The sequence below is a fragment of the Falco cherrug genome, chromosome 4, assembly GCF_023634085.1.
Source record: "Falco cherrug isolate bFalChe1 chromosome 4, bFalChe1.pri, whole genome shotgun sequence".
Lineage (NCBI taxonomy): Eukaryota > Metazoa > Chordata > Aves > Falconiformes > Falconidae > Falco > Falco cherrug.
In genome coordinates this window covers 101543351-101558669 of record NC_073700.1, presented here as the reverse complement: position 1 = coordinate 101558669, position 15319 = coordinate 101543351, and the positions used below count along the sequence as shown (strand labels likewise).

At 43.7% G+C, this 15319-nt stretch overlaps 1 protein-coding gene across 2 annotated transcripts in view; it reads left to right on the top strand.

The window, feature by feature from the left end:
- Positions 1-13027: 13027 nt before the first annotated feature.
- The window catches only part of CMTM8 (CKLF like MARVEL transmembrane domain containing 8), a 39230-nt gene continuing 36938 nt past the window's right edge, over positions 13028-15319 (top strand). The window contains exon 1 of one of the 2 annotated variants that reach the window (XM_055707569.1): positions 13028-13377. In XM_055707569.1, the coding sequence (XP_055563544.1) occupies positions 13219-13377 (159 nt within the window). In that variant the 5' untranslated portion in view covers positions 13028-13218. Of the gene's footprint in view, positions 13390-15319 lie in introns of both variants that reach the window. The other variant, XM_055707568.1, reaches the window with a different exon arrangement.

Here is a 15319-nt window from a genome sequence, read left to right as displayed (position 1 = left end):
GCCACCGAGAGGACCAATGTTCAGCTGACGTTGCACTAGCTATATCCATGCATTTATTTAAAGCTGTTTGGCTCTGAAGCTGGTGTACAGATCCCTTCCAGACCATCCTACGGTGTCTGGGATGGCAGTAAGTCAGCTTGGGTTAATTGGGGGCATTGCTACTATTTTAGGGGAAGGGCGTCACATCTACACTACTGGTCATTGAAGCTCTGAAATGCCATGTTTGTAAAAAAAAATAGTGCATATCACATGTTTAGGTGAAAATAATAATGACATTAATTGAACTAGTTTGCCCTTTCTTTCTCCAAATCCAGGTTCATTATGAACTCCCATTTAAAAAATTGCATCACATTCTTGTCATAGGACATTCTTCAGGTCTCAGTGTGATAGATTCTTTCTGAATAGTTTGTGTTTTGAGGACTCGGTGATTATCTTTGTTTGATGATTACTGAGCACAGGTGTGTGATAGGCTCAGAAATTAGAGCCTTGGGGATTTTTAGTTTGCTTTTTTGCTTGTTGAAGGCTGGAGAGAACTGGAAAGCAAGCCAAATCTGTTAGCCAGCACTGGCTGGATTCCTGAGCTATGTAAAGAGTAATATAGAGACATTTATAAAGCATTAGCTAGTATTTAAAATGCAAACTTCTAACACAAGTACTTGCATCACAGCTTCTCAGTAACTGTAAGCTGTCTGTGGTTTTTTTAATATGCTATTCTTCCTATATTGTTGCATCAAGAGATAAACCAAAATGTGTCAATGTGATACATGATTTTGAAGGCTTTAAATACTCACTTGAATGCGTTTTAGCAAAGTGAGCTCAAAGCAAGCTGCTCTGTATTGTGATAGCTGAGCAAAGCCAGCCTTGGCTATGCTTGTGTTTTGGATTAAAGCCCAAGTTTTGTACGAGAGTTTTTAGTGGCGTATTTAAACCCAGATTACAGATATTTCGAACTTCCACTTACTATGCAGACTTGCATTTGAAGGTGACAGAGATGCTTTGTTCTGGGGGTGGTGGTGGTTTTGTGTTTTTAACGTAGACTTCATCAGCATAGTGTGGGTTTTTTTCAAGCCTCAGGTGCTAATTGCAGTAGCACTTCGTCATGTCAGCGTTCCCTTGTCTGCGTTTAGTTTTATCCCCCAGTTTTCTTCATCTGCATCTTTTTTTCAGGCTGTAGGCTACTACAGAGAAAGAATACCTTTCATTACTCCCAGAGCTTTAGCCAGCACAGTGAAAAAAGGTAAGCATGCTGCTATATGCATTTAGCCTCGTCTTATGTTTGTTGCCCAGTAAAGAGGTTAAGTGTGGAATAAGATCTTCCAAACTTTCATACTGTTGTGTATATACTTCTGCCACTTGCATCTTTATTCCTATATTCACTGTTTTAAAGCAGCAGAAGCTCAAATTTTTTCTTGGTGGTATTCCCTGGTACAGTTGCTCAGGCTACTCTAAGTCTCTAGAATATGTGATCACACCAAAATTTTGGTAGCTAGGAACGATCTTCACCCAGCCAGAGTATTACACTTTGTAATAAAAGCTGCTTGATTCTACTCTAGAGCCATAGTATCCTAAACTTAATGTTTAATAATACTTAGTTACCATACTAATTTAAGTAATATTCCGCCCCCCCTGGAAATTTTGTCTCCAACTTATCTGTGACTATACGTTATTCAATGATATATTCTAAAACTTGTAATTCAGCTGCTTGTAACTATTTGGCAGGGGAATGCACAGCTACCCAGTAATTTTGTTCCAAAATACAATGTGGTTGGCTTGACAGTGCTGGGCACTGTAGAGTAGCAGAGGTGTTGCCTAGCAGGTAAAATTAGCTTTCTGAAAGCATTCACTTTAGAAATGAGGGGAATGGGGTTGGACTGCCTACCCTACAGGTAAATTGTTTTAAGTGTAATTTGTATATATTATGTGTGGAAAAAAAGAGGGAACAGAATTCAAAGTATTGCACTTGTTGGAAAAAGGGAGTGTGACCAAGTCTCGTTCTAACCAGTGCAAGAGCTGGAAATGCAAGGACATGCGCTAAAACACATTCATTAAACATGCACAGGAGGAGTGAGGACAAAGCTCCTTTTGAGCACCTTTTGGCCTGTCATTCTGTAGCAGGCACGGCTTCACGGTGACAGCCTGGTGCAGCTATGTTCTGTTCAAAACCAAAACTTTGGAAATGTCTTCTCAGAGAACTTAAGCCATTGCTCAAATGGAAGAGACATTTCACATTATCAAAATGCACTGAGATATAACAACTACTATTGAAGTTTCCCTTCTCTTGCATGTATCACTCTCCAAACAAGAGATGGAGAACTATGAGATGAGAAAAATATGCTGTTTATGCACTCTAGACAGCTTATGCAGAGCAAATATGCACTTTACTCTGCAGTGGCATCTTGAGAGTTCAGAAAAATGCACTGATCATTGTAACAAAGGCTGGAAAAAGAAATAATTGCAACCTCCTTGAGGTGAAGACCACCATTTTCTTGGACATGCTGCATTTAACAAGTAAGAAATAATCAGAAGTGTTGACTACCTCTTCATCAGTTTATGATTTTTCTCAGAGCTAAACCAAGCAGGATTAGGTCTGACTAAGTAGTCAGATATAAGCCCTCAAAGCAAAGCTCCTCAAGATGTTCTTCCTTCCCTCTTGCAATTGCAGATTCAGAGCTGGAAATGGGAGTCCTAGTAATAGCAAGGTACCCATAACCCTGGCTATTAAGGTTTTTATGTGATCTTAAAACCCAATTAATTATAATGCTACCAGCAGCTGTGGCCTGATGTTACCAGAGGTTGAGGTTAAATGAGAGAAATTGAGCAAGAACGCTCCAGGGACACTCCTGACTGCTGATGCATCTTTATCCATCTAAAATAGGTCCTGACCCACAAGTGGGCAGGAAATCTTGCTGGTTCCTTCCACCTGAGAACTTGTGCGTGTTGTGTACAAGCTCTCCCCTAGCACAAAGCCAGCATCACTGGTTTTCTCATTGCTACTGTAATCAGTCCTGAAATGAAAAACAGAGGACTTGGTTTACGTGATTTGAAAATTAGCAAATATTATGGTGGTGGGGGCACAAGAAGCACTGCTGTGAACTGATTGCATTTAGATAGAACCTGTTATGTCAGCACGTGGGCCGAGTCACAGGAGCATCTAATGAGTGGTAAGCAGGTATTGGGAGGCTTGAACATCCCTGTTATTCTGATGTGGGGACAGTAGTTATGCCCAGACGGGATAGAAAGATGGATTTTAGAAAACAGATTGGAAAAGCCCGGTACTGTAAAATTTGAGAAGCACAGCTCCAGGTACCTTGTTATAGTTACTGAGATGGACTAGACTGATTTAAAACTCATTATGTTATGATGACTGGGAACTCCACACCAGACAATCAGGCCTCAGATAGTCCCTCTTGAATGCATCACTAAAAATGACAGTGTGGTTTGTTGTCGCAGGAGTTACAGGGTAAATAAGCAGCAATCCTAAACTATTCAAGGCAGCCTGCTTGAGTCTGGATGAAAGCATTTCAACTGGGCTGTTACAAGGAAGTTCGTGGGATTGCAGGCTGTGCTGAACACATCCTAAGGAACTGGTGACTTCATACCCCAGGACTGCTTGCTGTCTGCTTGCCCCTCTGTGTGTTAAATTCCGGTGTTGTAAAGAAAATGCATGCATGCACACAGGCAACACTTGAACAGGAGAGCTGCCTGATTTTCAAGTCTGCTTTCAGTTCTGAAGTATTAGTGTTAATGTAAGATTTATCTCTATTCAATGCAGTTTTCTCGGGCTTACCTAGTCACAAGTCTTTGTGTAGCTAGATAGAGTTTTGGAAAGATTATTTCACTTTCAAAAGCATTATTTGGCTTGAGATGATTAGTAAAATATATTGAAATCCAGTAGGCAGATCTCAAGAAACAGCTGATCTTCATACGCATTTTAATACAGATTTGGAGTGTTTGGGGTTGGTGGTCATTCGGGTTGGCAATTTTTTTTATTTTCTGTACTGCCTTTGAGCAAACAGAGCTTTCTGAATCTGCTTTAGTCCAGTATTGTTGACTAATTATAATGCATTGGTGGCTTTTTTTGGCACAAGTTATGTCAGGGGATTCACTGCCCCACACACACAGGGTTCACTGTGTAGTGCTAGCAGAGAGTATGCCTCTCTGTCACTCATCTCACAGCTTGCTAAAAGTTATTTTTAATCACATCAATGAAATAGTGTAAAATAATGGTTTCTTTTTCAAGGCAAGGACGCATATAGAGCAAGTATGTAGGGGATGTAGTCCTCCAAGTGCTGCCTTTTCTTCACTTCCCCAGATTTAGAGGTGAACTTGAATTGTATCACTCATGCTCAGATGAGGTAGACTGGATCTGCAACCTCTCTGTTCCCCACTCCTGGGAGAGGCAGTTGTCATGTGTCCTCGGGCTCCTTTTCTGTGCTCTTATAGGAAGACATGATTGAATACTTGGTTTTGTAGTAGAGGTGCCTTCACCAGCATCTTCTGTTTTTTATTCTCCTTTTCTGTGTGTGATTTTTTTTTTTTTCTTGCTGGTTGCCTTACACACAGTTGCTTTGCAGATGGGAGTACTTTTGCAGGCTGGGAGATGTCACCTATAATTCATCTTCCCATTAGAAAAATACCTTGAAATACTCCTTAAAATATCCCAGTATTGTTCATTGCTATTTATGAAGATAATTTATTAAATCCTGAATTTCAGCACTGATGAACTTAAGTAATCCCCTTACCTTGTGTTTCTCTTACTTGTGAATTACATCCAGAAATCCTTCACTAGTGAATTCAGACAGCCCATAAATGTAAGCTTCTAGCACAAGAGGGATGCTTATGTGCAAGAAATAATCTCAGATTTCATTGAAGTAACACCTGGTTTGAATATATCTTGCTAACTTTGATGATCTTCCTTTGTACTGCCTGCTTGAACAATGAATCACTAAAATACGGCCTCCTTGATTAGTACTTCACTGAAATAGTAATTGTAACATCACTTTTAAAAAAAGCACAGTTTGATGCATGACCTTCATTTGTACACACTGATACAGCTTGTTTCCTGAGCCTCTGATTGAATCCTTGTGAGGAAGGCAAGGAAGAAATTACTTGATTGGCATATTTGGAGAACCACACCGCTTTTGTAAGATCATATATTTGATATATTTATGACTACTTTTTTAAAAAAAAAATAATAGTCTGGATCTAGGAGACATTCTTTTAATTGTATAAATATGTCTGTGTATCCTCGTGTGTGTGTGTGTATATCTATATTTATGTATATATAAAACCAGTTTTCTGATGTGGTGAGGAGATGAAGGTTAAGCTATCACTCTACCCGTCCTCATCTTCCTTCGTCGTCTTTTAACCTATTGGTCAATTCAACTGAATGTGACAAAGTGGAAGAGTACAAAAGATGTCAAATTCTTGCAAATGCCAAGAAAATTGCTAACTGAGGATACACTCTTAGTAGAAAAAAGCTACATGGAGTAGACTGACCCTACAAACACCCCACTGCAGTGAGCACTTCCAATGGAGTCTGAACTTTCTTGAACACTAAAGTGAGCCAACCTCAAAGTTCATAGGAAACAAGGCTTTACAGTTGTGGGTCTTAAGGGGGCACCTGTGTTATAACAAACCTCATGTCAGAATTGTCTCATAGTTAGCATTAAGCCAGACATTCACAAATATATGTTGGACTTAATTCACCTCAATATTAGTAATTAGAGCCGCATCCATCTCAAAGCATCCTCTGCTTAGTCCAGATCTAATACTGCAAACCACAGGGCTGTGCCAATTCGCATAATTGAAATACCTATATAATGAGGTTGCTCTCAGTAGAAAAGGCTGTATTTAAGCTGCACTATGAGCATTTAGTAAAATCCTTCTTGGTATGTTTTTCTCCTGGTTCAAAGAGCTTAGACAGGCTAACTCCTGTCAGCTCTTCTCCCCAATCTCCTGAAATCCCCAAATGAAAATCTTCCTTTCTTCTGCAATTCTCTTTTCCTTCAACGATCTAGCAAAGAAGCATTATCCATGCTCAGTAGCTAGTTAGTAGGGTGATAAATGACTTGACGGGATAAACTTTCTCAAGACGTGTCATAAATAGGATAAGCCTTTGTTCTGAAAAAATCCTGGTCCCTTCAAAAGGCAGCCCATCATCCACCCCTTGACCGCTCTATAGTTTGATACCATGCACTGTTCTCATGTAGCCCAAAGCCTGCAGTTTTTAAGGCAGACTAAGTGAATTGAGCAATTTAACAAAATTTGGCTTTCTGATTCATTTTAAAATCCCAGCAGGTTTTTCTAGACTGGCAACAGACGACACACTCTGTTCCCTGTAAATACATGCAGCCACAATAGAAAAATCATTCTCTCTTCTATTTTATTTCCTGTTTCTCCGGGCTCCTATTTCTCTTGCAATAGTTATTTTCAGGAACCTGGAACTGATGAACGCACTAAGTGCTTTGCATCACTGCAGCTATTTTTTCATGCACTGATGCAAGATTTACCAGGTATCAGCAGCTTTGCATGCTGGTTTTGTGCATATCTGTAACACTAATGCTACGAAAGCATCCAGTAATTATTTATAGTCATGAGAAGTGTTCTGTCTACTCTAAAACACTGGTGCCTGCATCTCTGTGTCCTGCTTTGAGTTGAACTTGGGTGTGTTTTGTGCTAGGGAGTTTTGTTTTGTTTCAGGACTAAGACTGTTCTATGAATAAAAATATCGAGGTCATTTTGTTCTTTCGTGTTCACAGAAGTCTTTTGGCACTGGTCTAATTACAAAGATAAATTGCTGATTTGAAAATAGCGATAGCATATCAGTCAGTCACTTGGAGACTTCAGACCATTACATGGTATAATGTGTTTCTCTGTTAACATTTTGCTCTCCTCCTGTTAACGGATAGATGCTGAATGTCTTTATCCCGTACTAATGCTTCCATACCTTCCACTGTTGCGTTCTCCAAGGCACAGGTCGGTGCTCTGCCAGGCTCCCAGCTCCCCTCTCCTGCCCTTCAGCCCCCTACAGCAGGGCGTGCGCACTCCTGTACCTCGCCCCAGCCAGCTCCGGCCTTTCTCAGCAGATCCTGCACTCAGCCCACTGGCCTTTTTTTCTTTCACTGGATGAATATTTCCACCCTTAAACCTTGCAGCCCACCTGCATAAAACTGATTCATTCTCCCTGTACAGCATCGCCCTGCCATGGGCCAGGCACAGCCCAGCCAGTGAGATTCATGAAAACCTTTATTCTGCTACTGCTTCAGGACAAGGAGGTGATGTGCTGGGCATTGGTACTGCATGTATATTGTACAGCTGGGTGACCAGAGCATTAGCAAGATTATGCTTTATGGAATTAATTGGAATTCATTTCAATGGTTTTTCAAATCACCTGGGTCATCTCTTGTCATGTTCTATGTAATACAGACCACAAAATTGGTCAGTGTAAGCTTGGTAAAGCGTATCTTTTAAATAAATCCATAGCTTTGAATTATAGATTTAAAATGATGAAGAGTCTACTGCTTTACTTAATAAATTATTCAAATATCCAATTAGGCTGTATTAAAAACATAAGTTAAAAAAACCCAAACAGCAATGGTGTGTTTGTTTTTTTTTAATTTTCAGTCTGAATTTGTTCAGCTTCAGCTTCCAGCTGTGGTATCTGGTTAGGTTTTTGCCTGCCAGCTACTGGATGCCTTCTCTCTGTGTATATTTGTGTGTATATATACACAGCAAGCTCAAGTCACCTCCTAACATTTTAGCATAATATAAGGTGCACTTCTGGTCTCAGGCATGTGTCAGGTTCTTCTCCCAACCACAGCAGAGCATGATAGCTGTCTGTTAATAAAGCCTGCAAGCAAGCTGATGGCAGAAGTTATGAGGTAGCTGTAAACTCTCTCCTTAAACATGGATGATGCTGTGATGAAACCACAATGAAATTGTTCGGTCTTTCATTAGCTATCTAAAAACAAATAGAGCATTGACAATTTTGAAGGTGATCTTTTCCTCCAGCTGTTTTGCACTGGGCTTGAGTGCTGTATAAACATTACCTGCTGTGATTTACATAAACACTTAGGCAAGCACCATCCTTAATGAGTAAAAACCTACATGTCTTCAGTGGAAATGACTGTATTCTGAAGCACTGTGATCACCAGGATGTGTTTGTACCATAGTAATATTTAAAGGTCTATGGAGGATTGATGACCCCAATTAAAGTATTTATGAGTGTGCCTCTAGGACAGCCCGTCTGGACATGCCCAGAGGCAGAATAAACTCCTTCCTCGGGTCGCATGACACCGGATACTCTCGACTATTCGGGTGGCCGGTGATTTGCATGTGTGAGAAGGCATGGCCACCAGCTGTGCTTGGAGCTGTGCTTGCAGGCTTGCCCTAAAGGCAGGCAGCTGAGGAGCAGCCTGTGAAATACGATATGGGCATAGTCTTGCAGGTGCATTACAGATTTTAGGTCCTTGACCCCAAAGCCTGAAAACCACAACCCCCGTTCTGAGATTTGTACGTAGACTTCTCACTACGAACTCCTCCCTTAATTTGAGTAGGTGTACTCTCTGCCCTGAAGTTAAGCATATGTGTACAGCATGCAGGGACAGTGCTCTAAGTACAAATCGGCTCTGGAGGAAGTAAGCAATTTTTCTTCAGCACAACACCGAAGACACGGTTGCGTTTCAGGGCTGGGAAGGATTTTTAGATTCCCAGAGCAGATAAAACAGCTGGTGAAAGGCTAATCCACGGAAAATACATGGCTTACGTACTTTGTGATTTCACTTCTTAGCAGGATCGCAGCCGTTTCCTTATTGTCATGATAATGGGTTTCAAAACTGGGAAAAAGGAGTTTTTAAAAAACCTTAAAGTCAGTATATTACTGTTCGCAGCATGGAGTCAGTTCTCTGTGTGGCAGTGTATATGTTCTGAGACAGCTTTTTGGCAGGTAAAATGTCTGCATGTGTACAGTCAGGCCTTTGTCCATATAATTCAAGTAAACTTCACATAAAGAAAGAAATACTTGTGAGAAAAGGAGTACAGAACATAAACAGCTAAATTTTGTATTTTCTAGCATTAGGGTAGTACCTTACATATCTGATGATCAAATCCCATGCACTGTCATTACTTGGACTGTAGTTTCAATTGGTATTGATATTAAGTTTGTTGGTTTTGGGGCGCCCAAGCTGCAAAACCAAACAAGCCTCGTGTTCAATAACTCCACGTACAAACATAGATCCTCTACAGATTTGCAGAAGAACAGCAGTTTTGAAAGTATAGGCATCTCATCTGTTTTCTCTTTGTTGCAGCAACATTGGAAGATCTAAGTATCTCAATCATGAAAACCATCTTTACTTTGCAAAATACTGGTTCATACAGAGTCATTTGCCTTGACTGATCATTAGGCATGCCTATAGCTCATGTCACTACCAAAGTACAAATCAAGTATTTCTGGTTTGGGTTAGTATAAATCAGCTTTTCTGTACAGTTGTAAGCCATCAAAGAGTAATATATGTTATTAATTATTTACTTAAATATGTTTGTAGCTCAAAGCCTACACTTTGCAGATTCCAAAAAGCCATTAGGAAATACTCCAAACATTTTTTGATTTAATGCTAACTAAAAATATCTCATCCTCAGGTTAGCACGGTGGGATGTCAAGGGTGAGAATATTTGTTCTGGACATTCGACAAGAATCCATGTTCCTTATGTATGACCTGGGTTCCACAGGAAGTACAATTCCTTTCTTTCCCTCTGCAGAGTAAGTTCCCTTAACTTTCTTAGATCGTTCCTAGGTGGTTTAAAAACAGGAAGTTTTTGTTGTTGACTGAAAGCTTGCTGATGACCAGTGAAAAATCTCAATCACCTTTCCTTTTATATGTTTACTTCTTTTACTTAAAAAAAAAGTCCAAATAACTTTGACATTTGAAAATTCTAGGATTTGGGAGGGGAGAAGGGAAGCTGTATTTCAAAAACAGAAAACCAGTTCAGGAAATTCCAGTCAGCTCTGCTCCTTGGGCCTGTGAGTCTACTTTAATTAGCACTTCCAGTTGTCCAGATTGTTGCTAAGGCAGTAGTTCTAGAGAGCTCGATCAGTAATCTCAAAAATGTTGATACCTCAGGATTTGAGAACCAGACCAGTTTAAATGGAAGAATCTGCTAATCAGATATCTAGACGTTCAGGAATAAACCCTTTACTTAGAAACCTGATGATACTTGTACGGGCTATTTTGCTTTTACTAAAACGTTTACACTGAAAGCCTTCACCAAGTTATTTTTCTAACTACAGTTTTCTTCATTATAATAGTTGAAAGAGGTTACGATCTTGACTGGTGTTTAAAAGTCTCTCCAATCCTTCCATTGAAAGGTTAATTTAAAATAGAGAAAATGGGCCACCTTCTTCTCTCTTGGTAGTTCTGTATATAAAAGGTTGATTGTTCCAGCAGCAGCATTCAATTATTTTGCTTCTGATGCTATCTACATGTAAAAAAATCTAGCTAAACTCAGATGGTCCCTGCAGGCCTTCCAGTTCTAGCCTTCAGTGCAAGGATGCAAAATAAAACATCAGAGCCTCACAGTTAGCATTCAAAATATAAAGTATTATGTTGTCAAGTTAAAGAATGAAATTTGCTTCCCAGAATATCAGTGATATAGATAACCTTCTGGAGCATTTGCCCTTTTTTTAGTGAAACTCATTCTTTGACTATGTTTGGAGAAATATGTGCTAAGGAAGTCAGAGTGGCAGCCAGTGTTCAGAGAAATTACCCAGAAACGTAGCCATCCAGTTGTTGTTGAATTAGTCATGATACTAGACCTCTACAACAGACATTGAAAACATATGCTATGTTAATAGATTGTTGTTGAAACAGATAGTAGTTGTAATGGAACAAGTGTTTCATGATCTGTGTCTTTGGTTTACTTTTTCTTTTTTTTTTCCCCTCCACAGGACCTGGGATGCTCAAATGATAGATGTGCAGACCAAAAGCAGTGAAACTTACTGCTCTGATTGTGATGGTTGAAAGAGATACAACGCTGACCTCCAGAATTTTAGGGAGCAAAATTAATACAGAGTTTTAGAATTATGCATCAAACCTGGGATCACTGAATAACATCCTGGAAACATGGTGAGAATATACATCCAGTGTAAAATAAATCAGCTGTCAAAGGAAAAGTGATGTGAATGACTCAAACCATTTTGAAATTTGTTAATTTTACTATTGTTGTGAAATTTAGCCCCACCTTTACTCACCTTTGCTTACTGATCTTCTAGGTGGGAAACTGAAAAGACAGGAGTCTTTCAGAGGAGAAAATCAATGCTGTTACAACGGAGCCTCATGAACAGCAACAGGGGCATCTCAAAACAGCTCTGGCATTGGAAGGAAGCCTGGCAGTGCTGAACAATCAGATAAAGCACTTTTTAGTTGCAAGCCAGTTGGAGCAGGTCTCTAAACAAACCAGTGCACAGATATGTTCTGTGCCTTTAAAATCTCAGCTCTTACTTAAGAGAAGGGGATAAAACAGGAATGCAACCAATACAGAATGGCTGGTAACCACAAAAAATGACGGTTTTGCCAAAAAGTGTAACATTCCTCATTCATGGTTGTGGTGTTGCGTTAAATGGTTTGAGTGTGTGGTTTGCTAAGTCTCCCCCCCCCCCCCCCAAGAAATTACATGTTTTGTATATCATATCATGCTGAGTAGCTGGTATCTCGTTCTGAGTAGCTGGTATCTCGTTCTGATGACCTGCAGTTCATGTTTGCAAAACTCTGTCACATTTCTTCTGCTATCTTAAACAAAAAATTCACCAGTGCCTGTGAGTATGCAGAGGCTCCACAGAGCCCAAGCCAAGACACACATTGCAAGAAGCCCCTGCAGCCTGTGCTGCAACACACTCACACTGTGAGTGGAGGCACAATCATGCACAAGAACCAGTTTCTTTGGGTAATTAATGTTTCCTGTATTTCTGGGAGAAACTCTGCCATCCTCCTCCTCCCTTCCCAGCCAATTCAGTCCCTTGCTGAAAAGTAATACTGCAAAATCCATTCTTTGTTAGCCAGTAGGAGAGCAGCAGTAAACAATCTGAGGACAATAGCCACCAGACATATGGAAAACACTTCATTTTTACTAAGCTGCGACATGCAAATGCTTTGCTAATGAGAATTCCTGAGCATTAAAAAAGACTATAACCTGCTTTCTTGTTGTTGAAACACCGTATGTTTTGTGGCATGGAAGATTACTTTACCAGCTCTTAAATGACCCAGAAAAAATATTTTTTTTAATGTGACACTTTGGGAAAGTGCTAAGAAGTATAGGTTACGGAACAGCTTGACACTGTCAGGTAGTAGGCCAATAATGACCTCATACTTCCCATAGTTTTCATGGCTTTTAAAAAGTCTTTTGCATTGCGGAGACTCCTGGTTGGTTTCAGCTCCCAGCTAAATCCCCATTTCCAGCTCCGAGAGGGCTGTGCCATCTCCTAGCCTCTTGTTCCCTGCCCGCCCGTGGCACCCTGTGGTGGTTCCTCTCCCAACAGCGTGAGGCTGATGAGCGATGGCAGCCAGCGGGGACAACAACCCACCGCAAAAGCACATCTCCTGTTGATGGCTGCTGCCCATGGAGCCAGGGGTGACAGTCCAGACAGATGATGATGGCAGGCGGCAGGGGTCGGACACCTCAAACCGTGCGCAACCAGGAGCTTAGGGCAATGGCTTCCCGCCACGTTCTTCCAGAGCGCAGGTGGCTGAGCTTGGCTCCTTGTCCCAAGGCCGCTGTGGGGGACACAGGAGCCCGGGAGGCCCGGAAATGGCTTCAGAGGGGCCCTGCGTTGCCCCCTCGGAGGGCCCTTCTCTAGCGCTGGGGATCCCTCGCACCAACCCCTCCCCGACCCCTATACCGGCCGGTCCCCCGCCGCCCCCCCTCAGCGCACTGCCGCCCGCCCCGTGATGCGGCAGCCCCGCTCCCGCCCCGCGGGGCAGCTACGGGCGGGGCGGGCGGCCCCCGGACCCGCCTCTCTGCTTGGGCCCGGGCGCCGGGCCGCCTCCCCCGCGGCGCCGGGGGGCGCTGAGCCGAGGGGCTGCCCGCGGCGCCGGGGCCACACAAAGCGGCGCGCGGCGGCGCCTTTCCCGCCACCCGTCAGGCGGCAGCCGCCCCCGCCCCGCCCCGCCCCGCCGCCGGGCCCGGGGCCGGCCGGCCGGCTCGGGCAGCCCCGCGGCGCCGAAGATGGAGCCACCGGCACCGCCGCCTCAGGAGCAGCCGCCGCGCCCTCGGTCCCACACCGTCACCACCACCAGCAGCTCCTTCACCGCCAACCTGTCGGCCAGCTCCAGCACCCTCGCCTACGACAGGGAGTTCCTGCGGACCCCGCCCGGGCTCCTCATGGTGACCGAGATCGTGAGTGGCCCCGGGCGGACGGCGGCCATGGGGGAGCCGGGCGGGGGGTGCGCCGCGGGGCTCTGCCCAGCGGTGGGGGGGAGCGTCTGCCCGGCGCGGGGCGCTCAGCAGCCCGTCGGGTCTCCGCTGTGGAGAGTTCCCGCCGCCCTTTGCCGGTTGGGACGTTTCCCCTCAGCCCGCCACCTGCCGCGGCTCGGGCGGGTCCGTCCCGGCAGGTGAAGGGCGGCTCGGCGGGGGCGCAGCCCTCCCGCCGCGGGGCGGCCGGCGCAAGCAGCGGTGACACCGCGCGCACGCAGGCAGCTTGGTGCCCCGCAGCGTCTGCCGCGGCATCGCCTCGCGTAGCGGGAAAATGACTGGGGGTAGATCGGGAGCCCATCTGGGGAGGCTTTCCTTTAACTGCATTGGCTGTACACACCTTGTACCTCATAGCACACAGGTAACCCTGCCCCGAGAGTTAATTAGGCACCTTACCTTCGTTTTGTAGGTCAATAGAAATCCATTTCCTTATGCTTTTAGTGGTCAGCTACGCCTGCACAGGGTGGGGTACGATCTAACACCTTTTGGTTTTGGTCGTGATTTTATTTTTTGCAGAAACGCGGTGAGGTTTAAGCAGACAGCGCAGGTGGCCCGGCAGTGTGGCCTGTGGTCGGTGGCTCGGTGATGGGCAGCGAGCAGCGCAGCGCTGGTGTCCCGCTGCGGGCCCGCCTGCGCTCCCGGTGTTAGGCCGTAGCCGCTCGGCTCATCTACGTTATTAATAGTTAAGGAACTTGAAGGCCTGGTTGCCCCAACTAAGTTTTTGAGTTTCCTGTGTGATGTTTTTGCTTTGATGATGCTGGAAGGGTTAATGTATCTGGTCAGATTAATCTTCAAGGGTTGAAAAACATTGTGCTCCACCACGGCAGTGGAATGACTGTGGGTTTTGCTGACTTCAAAGTTAAAGTAGCCAAGGGAAGCTTCAGACTGATGTGTGTTGTAGGACCTCTGGCAGGAGCAGTGCCGTCGGGGAGAGGATGCGCGTTGAGATGCCAGCTGCTGCACGGGCAAGTAGGGCTTGAGGGTGAGAAGTCAGTGCCTGCTACCAGCTGGCACCTTGTATGCTGGTGTGGTTGGGAATTCTGGTGGTCTTCAGTAGGTAGGCGATTGTAGTCTTGCTTCAGCTGTTAAATACAGGGGATGCTTCATTGTCAGAATTGTGGTAGGTCTGTGAATAAAGAAGCCTTAGTTTTTGAAAGAAAAGCTGCTTTCTTTCCCACTCTTTTTCCATTTCCAATTACAACAGAATTACAGACCTTTCTTCTACTTTATCAGAAGAGTGATCGATTGTTAGAGAGGTGCCCAAGGCTTTTCCCAGGCCCTACTGGAATGTCATATATTCAGCCTGGCTTTGAATACTGCATCAGCTGCGCTTAAGTTGAGCTACATAGCCGCAGGGCATGGACAGGCTCTTACTCTTTGTTGGAAGTGTGCTTTCTAGTTTGTGTTGACAGGTGATTGTATTTGTGTAGCTTACCTTTCTAAACAGAGTGCTGATGCTTTTTGGGGGGCGACTTTTGTTTCCTGTCAGCCATTCATGACTCTTGGAATAGTTACGATTCTTCAGCCACCACTCTGACATGCTTGAGTCCATTAATACTGACATTTAGAGCCAGCTTTGGTTTAAGTTTTGTAAGTACATTTACCAGTTTCAGAAAGAACCTCAGTGCTACCTGACTTTGTAGCCTAGTGTAGTTGTGTCTGCACTGCAGGCTTTCACATACGTATTTTTACTGATCAGCAGTATGAAGATATGCAGTCTGGTCAACTTGAAGGAGCCGATAGAACTCTCTAATGTAGATGAACTTACACTGGTTTGTGATGATGTATTTGAGACACTGGAGAACAGTTTTAATATGAAGTTGAAAGCGATAAGGCAGGTCCTACAGTAGTAGGA